The sequence below is a fragment of the Balaenoptera physalus genome (assembly GCF_965194825.1).
Source record: "Balaenoptera physalus genome assembly, chromosome: 5".
In the NCBI taxonomy this organism is placed as follows: Eukaryota; Metazoa; Chordata; class Mammalia; order Artiodactyla; family Balaenopteridae; genus Balaenoptera; species Balaenoptera physalus.
This window is the reverse complement of record NC_138884.1, coordinates 69217331-69230273: the sequence shown is the minus strand read 5'-3', so window position 1 is coordinate 69230273 and position 12943 is coordinate 69217331. Positions and strand designations below refer to the sequence as shown.

General features: G+C 38.1%; 1 protein-coding gene across 16 annotated transcripts in view; it reads left to right on the top strand.

Moving 5' to 3' along the window:
* Positions 1 to 12943, top strand: part of ADGRL3 (adhesion G protein-coupled receptor L3) — an 859984-nt gene that overhangs the window by 679748 nt on the left and 167293 nt on the right. For 9 of the 16 annotated variants that reach the window (XM_082463707.1, XM_082463717.1, XM_082463715.1 and 6 more), the window contains 2 exons: positions 10236 to 10538; positions 12613 to 12716. In XM_082463707.1, the coding sequence (XP_082319833.1) occupies positions 10236 to 10538; positions 12613 to 12716 (407 nt within the window). The remainder of the gene's footprint in view (positions 1 to 10235; positions 10539 to 12612; positions 12717 to 12943) is intronic. The other 7 variants (XM_082463718.1, XM_082463716.1, XM_082463709.1 and 4 more) reach the window with 1 other exon arrangement.

Sequence of the window (12943 nt, the reverse complement as noted above, 5' to 3'; positions counted from 1 at the left end):
CTGATTTTCATTATGTGGTGCTATTGTTGAATACTTTTTGGTGGGATACTATAGTTTTTAAAAATCTGAAATCTGGATCATTTAAATAGAGCACAATGATACATATATAAAATCTATGCTAAAAGACAATCCTATTCAAACTTGGCAAGTCTGGAATCAGAGCAAGCAAAAGTCTTATGATCATATGTCATTGCTCCTTGTGCATGATTTGTGTGATAGAGACAATAGGCCAGAGAATCTTCTCACCAGACATGTGATGATGCAATTTTATCAGAGCAAAAATGATTACAAAACAAATCCCCTCTTCTCCCAGAGGGTTGTATGTTAATTAAAATTTCTAAGTGAAGAAGGGTGCATTTATTTAGAAAGCATTCTTTAGTACCTATAGAATTCTCAGGAAGAGAAGAAAGACCATTGAAAATCACAGCTTCTATTTTTAAATTAATTTCTTCTCTAGATCAAAAACTTCTTGAATGAGTAAATTTGACCATGAGATTATTTCACTAATACAGCTAACTTATATGAGTCTCCGTTTCTACATGATCAAAGTAGACTACAAAGAACTAAAAATGCTTTGTTTGAAACAAAAACTGTAGCTCATTATCAATGAAAAGATTCAGAGTTCCTTTCAAAAACTTCTAATTCAAAATCATCCCTTCAAAAGTACAAATGAGAGATGGCATTATTGAAATTGGAGTCCGAGAAAATAACTTGAAGTTAGCTTTTAACTATTGCCTTACTACTCCATCAAGTAGTATGAGGTCAAAAATAATTTTTCCATCAGCTGGAAAAATTTGCACAAAAAATGTGCTTATATTCCCAGCAATGACACAATTGACACATATTTTTTAAAAGCCAGTGCTAAATATTAATACAATTATATTGTTTACTTTTAACATTAATATTAATAAATAATATTTCATTTTCAACTTATTATTATTAAATTTTCTTAATTTTATGTTTTCTTTTTGGAAAATTCTGATAATTTTATATGTAAGCAGTTTATATTATAATAATTTTTACTGTTTATAATTTTAAGAATTCAATTACACTTGTTTAAAAATATGTTGCTAAATATTATATTTGAATTGTGTTAAATGCTTAGTGTCAAAAATTTTGTTTACTAAATCCTGAGTTTCATTTTGCAAAAGTAGATATTGAAATACCAGTATTGGCATTTTGCTCTGGTGTTGCTTTTATTAAGAAAAATGTTAAAAGGCCACTGTTTTCATTCATAGATGATGGCAGGTTGAAAATAGATAATGGTGATTGGGAAGACAGAGAATTTTTTTTTTTTTTAACATCTTTATTGGAGTATAATTGCTTTACAATGGTGTGTTAGTTTCTGCTTTATAACAAAGTGAATCAGCTATACATATACATATATCCTCATATCTCCTCCCTCCTGCGTCTCCCTCCCACCCTCCCTATCCCATCCCTCTAGATGGTCACAAAGCACCAAGCTGATCTCCCTGTGCTATGCAGCTACTGCCCACTAGCTATCTATTTTACCTTTGGTAGTGTATATATGTGCATGCCACTCTCTCACTTTGTCCCAGCTTACCCTTCCCTCTCCCCATGTCCTCAAGTCCATTCTCTATGTCTGCGTCTTTATTCCTGTCCTGCCCCTAGGTTCTTCAGAACCTTTTTTTTTTTTTTTTTTACATTCTCTATATATGTGTTAGCATATGGTATTTGTTATTCTTTCTAACTTACTTCACTCTGTATGACAGACTCCAGATGCATCCACCTCACTACAAATAGCTCAATTTCCTTTCTTTCTATGGCTGAGTAATGTTCCATTGTATATATGTGCCACATCTTCTTTATCCATTCATCTGTCGACGGACACTTAGGTTGCTTCCATGATCTGGCAATTGTAAATAGTGCTGCAGTGAACATTGTGGTACATGTATTTTTTTGAATTATGGTTTTCTCAGGGTATATGCCCAGTAGGGAGATTGCTGGGTCACATGGTAGCTCTATTTTTAGTTTTTTAAGGAACCTCCATACTGTTCTCCATAGTGGCTGTATCAATTTACATTCCCACCAACAGTGCAAGAGGGTTCCCTTTTCTCCACACCCTCTCCAGCATTTATTGTTTGTAGATTTTTGATGATGGCCATTCTGACTTGTGTGAGGAGATACCTCATTGTAGTTCTGATTTGCATTTCTCTAATGATTAGTAATGTTGATCATCCTTTCATGTGTTTCTTGACAATCTGTATATCTTCTTTGGAGAAATGTCTTTTTAGGTCTTTTGCCCAGTTTTGGATTGGGTTGTTTGTTTTTTTAATATTGAGCTCCATGAGCTGCTTGCAAATTTTAGAGATTAATCCTTTGTCAGTTGCTTCATTTGCAAATATTTTCTCCCATTCTGAGGGTTGTCTTTTCATCTTGTTTATGTTTTCCTTTGCTGTGCAAAAGCTTTTAAGTTTCATTGGGTCCCATTTGTTTATTTTTGTTTTTATTTTCATTTCTCTAGGAGGTGGGTCAAAAAGGATCCTGGTGTGATTTATGTCATAGAGTGTTCTGCCTATGTTTTCCTCTAAGAGTTTGATAGTGTCTGCCCTTACATTTAGGTCTTTAATCCATTTTGAGTTTAGTTTTGTGCATGGTGTTTGGGAGTGTTCTAATTTCATTCTTTTACATGTAGCTGTCCAGTTTTCCCAGCACCATTTATTGAAGAGATTGTCTTTTCTCCATTGTATATCATTGCCTCCTTAATCAAAAATAAGGTGACCATAGGTGCATGGGTTTATCTCTGGGCTTTCTATCCTGTTTCATTGATTTGTATTTCTGTTTTTATGCCAGTACCATACTGTCTTGATTACTGTAGCTTTGTAGTATAGTGTGAAGTCAGGGAGCCTAATTCCTCCAGCTCTGTTTTTCTTTCTCAGGGTTGCTTTGGCTATTCGGGGTCTTTTGTGTTTCCATATAAATTGTGAAATTTTTTGTTCTAGTTCTCTGAAAAATGCCCGTGGTAGTTTGATAGGAATTACATTGAATCTGTAGATTGCTTTGGGTAGTATAGTCATTTTCTCAATGTTGATTCTTCCAATCCAAGAACATGGTATATCTCTCCATCTATTTGTATCATCTTTAATTTCTTTCATCAGTGTCTTATAGATTTCTGCATACAGGTCTATTGTCTCCTTAGGTAAGTTTATTGCTAGGTATTTTTTTCTTTTTATTGCAATGGTAAATGAGAGTGTTTCCTTAATTTATCTTTCAGATTTTTCATCATTAGTGTATAGGAGTACACGAGATTTCTGTGCATTAATTTTGTATCCTGCTACTTTACCAAATTCATTGATTAGCTCTAGTAGTTTTCTGGTGGCATCTTTAGTATTCTCTATGTATAGTATCATGTCATCTGCAAACAGAGACAGTTTTACTTCTTTTCCAATTTGGATTCCTTTAATTTCTTTTTCGTCTCTGATTGCTGTTGCTAAAACTTCCAAAATTATGTTGAATAATAGTGGTGAAAGTGGATAACCTTGTCTTGTTCCTGATCTTAGTGGAAATGGTTTCAGTTTTTCACCATTGAGAACGATGTTGGCTGTGAGTATGTCATATATGGCCTTTATTATACTGAAGTAAGTTCCTTCTATGCCTACTTTCTGGAGGGTTTTTATCATAAATTGGTGTTGAATTTTGTCAAAAGCTTTCTCTGCATCTATTGAGATGATCATATGGTTTTTCTCCTTCAATCTTTTAATATGGGGTAGCACACTGATTGATTTGCATACACTGAAGAGTCCTTGCATTCCTGGGATAAACCCCACTTGATCATGGTGTATGATTCTTTAAATGTGCTGTGGATTCTGTTTGCTAGTATTTTGTTGAGGATTTTTGCATCCATGTTCATCAGTGCTATTGGCCTGTAGTTTTCTTTCTTTGTGACATCTGTGTCTGGTTTTGGTATCAGGATGATGGTGGCCGCAGAGAATGAGTTTGGGAGCATTCCTCCCTCTGCTCTATTTTGGAAGAGTTTTAGAAGGATAGGTGTAAGGTCTCTAAATGTTTTATAGAATTCACCTGTGAAGCCATTTGGTCATTGGCTTTTGTTTGTTGGAAGATTTTTAGTCACAGTTTCAATTTCAGTGCTTGTGATTGGCCTGTTTATATTTTCTATTTCTTCCTGGTTCAGTCTTGGAAGGATGTGCTTTTCTAAGAATGTGCCCATTTCTTCCAGGTTGTCCATTTTATTGACATATAGTCACTTGTAGTAATCCCCCATGATCCTTTGTATTTCTGCAGTGTCAGTTGTTACTTCTCCTTTTTCATTTCTAATTCTATTGATTGAGTCTTCTCCCTTTTTTTCTTCATGAGTCTGGCTAATGGTTTACCAATTTTGTTTATCTTCTCAAAGAACCAGCTTTTAATTGTATTGATGTTTGCTATCGTTTCCTTCATTTCTTTTTCTTTTATTTCTGATCTGATCTGTATGATTTCTTTCGTTCTGCTAACTTTGGGGTTTTTTTGTTCTTCTTTCTCTAATTGTGTAAGGTTAGGTTGTTTATTTGAGATGTTTCTTGTTTCTTTAGGTAGGATTGTATTGCTATTAACTTCCCTCTTAGAACTGCTTTTGCTGCATCCCATACGTTTTGGGTCATTGTGTTTTCATTGTCATTTGTTTCTAGGTATTTTTTGATTTCCTCTTTGATTTCTTCAGTGATCTCTTCGTTATTTAGTAATGTATTGTTTAGCCTCCATGTGTTTGTATTTTTTACAGATTTTTTCATGTAATTGATATCTAGTCTCATAGCGTTGTGGTCGGAAAAGTTACCTGATACGATTTCGATTTTCTTAAATTTACCAAGGCTTGTTTTGTGATCCATGGTATGATCTTTCCTGGAGAATGTTCCATGAGCACTTGAGAAGAAAGTGTATTCTGTTGCTTGTGGATGTAATGTCCTATAAATGTTAATGAAGTCCATCTTGTTTAATGTGTCATTTAAAGCTTGTGTTTCCTTATTTATTTTCATTTTGGATGATCTGTCCATTGGTGAAAGTGGGGTGTTAAAGTCCCCTACTATGACTGTGTTACTGTCGATTTCCGCTTTTATGGCTGTTAGCATTTGCCTTATGTATTGAGGTGCTCCTGTGTTGTGTGCATAAATATTTACAATTGTTATATTTTCTTCTTGGATTGATCCCTTGATCATTATGTAGTGTCCTTCTTTGTGTCTTTTAGTAGTCTTTATCTTAAAGTCTATTTTGTCTGATATGAGAATTGCTACTCCAGCTTTCTTTTGATTTCCATTTGCATGGAATATCTTTTTCCATCCCCTCACTTTCAGTCTGTATGTGTCCCTAGGTCTGAAGTGGGTCTCTTGTAGACAGCACATATATGGGTCTTGTTCTTGTATCCATTCAGCTAGTCTATGTCTTTTGGTTGGAGCAGTTAATCCATTTACATTTAAGGTAATTATCTATATGTATGTTTCCTATTACCATTTTCTTAATTGTTTTGGGTTTGTTATTGTAGGTCTTTCCCTTCTCTTGTGTTTCCTGCCTAGAGAAGTTCCTTTAGCATTTGTTGTGAAGCTGCTTTGGTGGTGCTTAATTCTCTTAGCTTTTGCTTGTCTGTAAAACTTTTAATTTCTCCGTCGAATCTGAATGAGATCTTTGCTGGGTACAGTAATCTTGGTTGTAGTTTTTTCCCTTTCATCACTTTAAATATGTCCCGCTACTCCCTTCTGGCTTGTAAAGTGCTTTAAATATTTTTTCTTTGTATTTAATTTTTGATAGTTTGATTAATATGTGTCTTGGCATGTTTCTCCTTGGATTTATCCTGTATGGGACTCTCTGTGCTTCCTGGACTTGATTGCCTATTTCCTTTCCCATATTAGGGAGTTTTCAACTATAATCTCTTCAAATATTTTCTCAATCCCTTTCTTTTTCTCTTCTTCTTCTGGGACCCCTATAATTCGAATGTTGGTGCATTTAATGTTGTCCCAGAGGTCTCTGAGACTGTCCTCAATTCTTTCCATTCTTTTTTCTTTATTCTGCTCTGTGGTCGTTATTTCTACTATTTTATCTTTGAGGTCACTTATCTGTTCTTCTGCCTCAGTTATTCTGCTATTGACTCCCTCTAGAGAATTTTTAATTTCATTTATTGTGTTGTTCATCATTGTTTGTTTACTGTTTAGTTCTTCTAGGTCCTTGTTAAATTTTTCTTGTATTTTCTCCATTGTATGTCCAAGATTTTGGATCATCTTTACTATCATTATTCTGAATTCTATTTCAGATAGAGTGCCTATTTCCTCTTCATTTGTTTGGTCTGGTGGGTTTTTACCTTGCTCCTTCATCTGCTGCATATTTCTCTGTCTTCTCGTTTTGCTTAACTTACTGTGTTTGGGGTCTCTTTTTTGCAGGCTGGAGGTTCGTATTTCCCGTTGTTTTTGGTGTCTGCCCCCAGTGGCTAAGGTTGGTTCAGTGGGTTATCTAGGCTTCCTTGTGGAGAGGACTGGGGCCTGTGTTCTGTGGATGAGACTGGATCTTTTCTTTCCTGTGGGCAGGACCATGTCCGGTGGTGTGTTTTGGGGTGTCTGTGACCTTTTTATATTTTAGGCAGCCTCTCTGCTAATGGGTGGGGTTGTGTGCCTGTGTTGCTAGTTGTTTGGCATAGGGTGTCCAGCAGTGGAGTTTGCTGGTCGTTGAGTGGAGCTGGGTCTTAGTATTAAGATGGAGATCTCTGGGAGAGCTTTTGTTGTTTGATGTCATGTGGAGCCGGGAGGTCTCTTTTAGACCCACCTCAGAGGCACAGGCCTGACACCTGGCCGGAGCATGAAGACCGTGTCAGCCACACAGATGAGAAGAAAAGGGAGGGAGAGAGAGAGACAGAGGGAGAGAGAGAAAGAAAGAAAAGAAAGTTATTAAAATTAAAAAAATTTTTTAATTATTAAACATATAAAAATTAAAGTGTAATAAAAAAATAAGAAAGAAAGAAGAGAGCAACGAAATCAGAAAACAAATCCACCAATGATAACAAGCACTAAAAACAATATTAAAAAAAAAAAAAAACGAACAGACAAAACCCTAAGACAAATGGTAAAAGCAAAGCTATACAGACAAAATCACACAAATAAGCATACACATACGCACTCACAAGAAAGAGAAAAAGGAAAAAAATTTTTATATATATATAAAAAAGGAAGAGAGCAGCCAAATCAATAAACAAATCTACCAATGATAATAAGCTCTAAGTACTAAACTAAGATAAATGTTAGACCTGAAACAAATTAGATGCAGAAAGCAAATCCCATGTCTACGTTTGCTCCGAAAGTCCACCACCTCAATTTTGGGATGATTCATTGTCTATTCAGCTATTCCAGTGATGCGGAGTACATCAAGTTGATTGTGGAGATTTAATCCACTGCTCCTGAGGCTGCTGGGAGAAATATCCCTTTCTCTTCTTTGTTCGCACAGCTCCTGGGGTTCAGCTTTGAATTTGGCCTCGCCTTTGCATGTAGGTCCCCTGAGGGCATCTGTTCTTCGCTCAGACAGGACGGCGTTAAAGGAGCAGCTGATTAGGGGGCTCTGGCTCACTCAGGCCGGGGGGAGGGAGAGGTATGGAGTGCGGGGCTAGCCTGTGGCGACAGAGGCCGGCCTGACATTGCTACAGCCTGTGGCACGCCGTGCGTTCTACCAGGGAAGTTGTCCCTGGATCACGGGACCCTGGCAGTGGCAGGCTGCACAGGCTCCTGGAAGGGGAGGTGTGGATAGTGACCTGTGATTGCACACAGGCTTCTTGGCGGCTGCAGCAACAGCCTTAGCCTTTCATGCCTGTCTCTGGTGTCTGCACTGATAGCCGCAGCTCGCGCCTGTCTCTGGAGCTCGTTTATGCGGTGCTCTGAATCCCCTCTCCTCGTGCACCCTGAAACAATGGTCTCTTGCCTCTTAGGCACTTCCAGAATTTTTCCTGATTCCCTCCTGGCTAGCTGTGGTGCACTAGCCCCCTTCAGGCTGTGTTCACGCAGCCAACCCCAGTCCTCTCCCTGGGATCTGACCTCCGAAGCCCAAGCCTCACCTCCCAGCCCCCCCTTGTCTGGGCAGGTGAGCAGACAAGCCTCTCAGGCTGGTGAGTGCTTGTCAGCACCCATCGTCTCTGTGGGAATCTCTCCGCTTTGCCCTCTGCACCACTGTTGCTGTGCTCTCCTCCATGGCTTCGAAGCTTTCCCCCTCTCCACCCCCCCGTCTCCGCCAGTGAAGGGGCTTCGTAGTGTGTGGAAACTTTTCCTCCTTCCCAGTTCCCTCCCAGAGGTGCAGGTCCCGTCCTTATTCTTTTGTCTCTGTTTTTTCTTTTTTCTTTTGCCCTACCCAGGTATGTGGGGAGTTTCTTGCCTTTTGGGAAGTCTGAGGTCTTCTGCCAGCCTTTAGTAGGTGTTCTGTAGGAGTTGTTCCACATGTAGATGTATTTCTGATGTATTTGTGGGGAGGAAGGTGACCTCCACGTCTTACTCTTCTGCCATCTTGAAGGTCTCCAAGAAATTTTTTAAATTAGATGGAATCTGCCAGACTTGGCAATTTGGGGGATATGGTGTATACAGAAAAAAGAAGGGGAAAGAAGGATACTCTGGTTTCTTGTATGAACTTTGAGTAAATGTAGTTATGAACATTACCATTCACGTGGAGAGGGAACGTGAGAGAAAATGGAGGAAAGAGGGGAGAGGAAACAGAAGAACAAGCAAGAAGACAAAATAGCAAATAGTATCATTTCAGAAAATGCTACAATTTCAATGATTAAATAAGTGTTTAAAATAGTTCTGATGAACCTAGGGGCAGGACAGGAATAAAGACACAAACATAGAGAATGGACTTGAGGACATGGGAAGGGGAAGCTGAGACAAAGTGAGAGAGTGGCATGGACATAAATACACTACCAAATATAAAATAGACAGCTAGTAGGAAGCAGCCACGTAGCACAGGGAGATCAGCTTGGTGCTTTGTGACCACCTAGAGGGGTAGGAGAGGGAGGGTAGGAGGGAGATGCAAGAGGGAGGAGATATGGGGATATATGCATATGTAAAGCTGATTCACTTTGTTATAAAGCAGAAACTAACACACCATTGTAAAGCAATTATACTCCAATAAAGATGTTAAAAAAATAAATAAATAAGTGTTTGAAAAATCATAGACCCTCCCCCTGCCATTTCTATTCTGTTTTATGCACCAAATACACTGTGATGGATTTGGCATCTCTTCTGGGGCAGCAGAGTCTAATTGATGACATGGTAAAGCAGACCATGAATGACAAACAACAGGAGGCTCATCACAGTTCTCCCTTCAGTTTCTTAAACCTGTGCTACTTTGAATCTGACCAGAGCCAGTTCCCCCACTGTTTATTGCCAGTAAGTGAGGTTAAGAGTAGTTTCTAATCTTACAGTTAGGAAAGCAGTGTATGTATGTGGAGGCCTGGTATCCGCTTGCACTCCTATCTTGGGAATCTGAATATATTTTACCAGAAAGATAATTCTCTGCAGTGATTATTTCTATAGTATCATTAAGACATTCCTTTGTATACATTATAGATTTAATAACCTGTTAATATCTGATCAAGGAACCTAACCACTTTTATCTGGAACTTGGAATACATTGGGAAAATGCCACTTTAAAAATCTAGTTAGAAAATAATTTATGAACACTAATTGGAAATTACTAATGTGAAGTTTGAAAGTTTTGTTACAATGGGTCTGTTTTAAGAGCATCAGAGTAAATCACACTACTCTAATTCGTGTTAAGGATATTATACTCAGAATTGCTCTTTACCTTTTAGCTTGTGAGCACTTTAATTTCTGATTTTTTTTTTTTTTTGCTACATCTTTAGAAATTCATGTTATAGTTAATGTGGAAAAAATATTGTATATAGCTCTCTCCCTTCCTATACCGAATTTGAAGATTCTAAGGGGAGGGCTTTAAATGTTTTAATTCCCTAATTGTCCAAAAGGCCTGAAGCTTCTTAAAGCCTACTGAAGAGTTGAATTGTGCTGTAACTTTGTTTTCTGTAATTGAAGTTGAGAAAAACTACAAACAAGCCTACATTTAACATTAGTCAAATGGCTGTCTTGATATTCAAGTAGCACTCTGATATTTTGTTATTGGCTTATTTTTCCCATGTTTAAGGCTCCTTGAATTGTCAAATAAAAATGACTTCTGAAGTATTAGGACATTTTTAGGTCTTACTGTGAACAAGCAATGTAGGCGTTTTCTTCTGAATTTTATTTCAGATATCTCTACAGCAGGACCTCTTGGCACGGGAAGCACCACCACCAGTACCACCCTTCGGACCACAACTTGGAGCCCAGGCAGGAGTACCACCCCATCAGTGTCAGGAAGAAGAAACCGGAATACCAGCACACCATCTCCAGCAGTTGAGGTACTTGACGACATTACCACACACCTTCCGTCAGGATCATCCCAAATCCCAGCTCTAGAAGAGAGCTGTGAGGCTGTGGAAGCTCGAGAAATCATGTGGTTTAAGACCCGTCAAGGACAGATGGCAAAGCAGCCGTGCCCTGCAGGAACTATAGGTAAGTCTGTCCTACAAAGCTGAGCTAAAAGTGTATTGTTACTTTGGCTTGCTTTCCTAGTTATTTTTTTTTTGGTCACAACGTACTTTTGTTACTTAACATTTGATTAAATTCTGGACTCAGCTAAATTACAATTTACAGCCAAGTATTTTCAGAGTTTGAGAATGCAACCTGAAGAAGTCACAGGTGAGAATTTGGTGGGCATACCTGTGAGATAAATAGTTTTCACCCATGCTGTGAGGTCAAATTACAATTAAGCTATGGATGTCCCAGCTACTCCAAAGAGCCAGCTCACCTATGCAACAGCCCAGAGTGAATCACTGGATTGGTGGGAGCTAGTTCTCATGCTTGTCACCAATTGTCAAATGTTTATTGCAGAAAACTAGATCGAGGACTTCTGTATTAGATGATCATTGAAACTACCTAACATTTAACAAAAGAGAAGATTTGACTATCCTTTATTACCAGTCATCGTAGTTGTTCTTTAATAGTTGGAGCCTCTTGACATTGTCAGGGATGATGCTGGCAGGAGCCAACCTCCTCTTACACAACATCCACTAGAGAGATCAGTCCTGCGTTGTTTTCTCTAGGAGGTAGTCAAGAACTAGATAGCTCTCTGTCCCCACACCTTTTTCTTTTCGCTGATGTGATTCATAATATCACCAAATGGTAACCATATTATTATTTACCATTTTAAGCCAGAAATAGTTTGATTTCTTACTGTTACAGATATTGATCTTCATAAAACTAATACTTGACACCCTGCATAAAATTTGCATTATTGCATAAAATGTGTAAATAAAACAAATGCATAATAGATGTCACTAGACTAACATTGTTAGGGGCTGTGATTTTGGGTGTTATTGATTTGGTTACTTTAATAGGTTTGTCTTAACAAAGTTTCAATGTGGAAATGTCCTTCTGAATTCCATGGTATATGAAGTGGTGGGAAGATAAGAAGATATATAAAAGTGCACATTTAATTTGTTTTCATCAAAGTGTTTAAAAATATTCTGAGATCTTCCTTCCCTTTATGAAGGGGCACAATATTTAGTTCCAAAGTTTTCTGCGGTATTGGAATCAGAAAACATTTGGAACTTTTCTCTTGGCACTGTCCCCTTAGTTCTGGACCTCAGTTCCTTTATCTCTAAAAGAGAAATAATAACAGCCCCCCTTTCTTCAGATGTTTGTTGTAGACGTTAGTGAAATACTGTATTTGAAAGCAGTTTGCAAACTGCAAAGCAGTACAGAAATATGTCATTCTTGTTCTGTGAAAATTGAGAAAGAGATTTACAGGAAACCTTCTGAAGCCCTCCCTCCCAGGTGACTGTGCTTACTCTGCAGTCTTCTTTTTACCCTTTCTCTGTCCCCTCTGCTGTGCCCCTGTTCAAGGCCCACACAGTCTTTTCTCACCTGAATTATTGCAATAGCTTCCTCACAACTTCCGTATCACTCCCTGAAATTCATCCTCCATGCTGCTGCCACAGTTATCTTTCTACAGCCTAAATCAGCCCATTTGTCTCCTCTGTGTAATGGTCTTCATTGATTTTCCAGCACCTACAGATGACAGACAAGGGCATTTATGATCTGGCTCTGCCAGCCTTTCCAACTCCATTAAATACAACTTCCCTACCCAGTAGACCTCAATTCAAAACACTTGATGATTCCCAAAGACAGCACACTTTTCCTTTGCCTGGAATGCCTTTACCCACCTTGTTTTCCTGAAAAACCTGCAAACTGATTCCTTTAAGACTCAACCGCTACCTTGCCTCTGAAAACTCAAGCAGTAAGCCCCATGGAGGCAGGTACCACATTCATCTAATTCATGAAGCTATTCCCTGTACCTGGTATAGTTGTCAGCAAATGCTTTAAAAACATTGAGTGTTTGTTGTATTATGTTTCTCTAATGCTAGTTGCTTGCTAGGCACTGTACATGGTGTTTTAATAGACATTACCTCAGTTTAATGATCATAGTCTTACCTTTGCTCATATTTGAACATATTATGGATATAAAGTCATTATAAGAAAGATGGTTTGAATATTTGAAGCAGACCTATTTCTCTCATTATTTTAGGAGTATCAACTTATCTATGCCTGGCTCCTGATGGAATCTGGGATCCCCAAGGACCAGACCTTAGCAACTGTTCTTCTCCTTGGGTCAGCCATATAACACAGAAGGTAAATCGTGTCACTGACAAGGAAGGCTTTGCCAGATCTAGATCCTCTGTTGTTGATTATAACTGCTGAAAACAAAATAGTCAATAATTTTTTTAATTAATGTGGAAAAAATTCTCCACTTTATTTTAATTTAAGATTTAATGACAAGCCTAATATGCTATGAGCTAATTCTAGGATTTTGTTGTTCTTAAAGGGGAAATCCATGTACTTCCTCTAAGCCAGGCAGT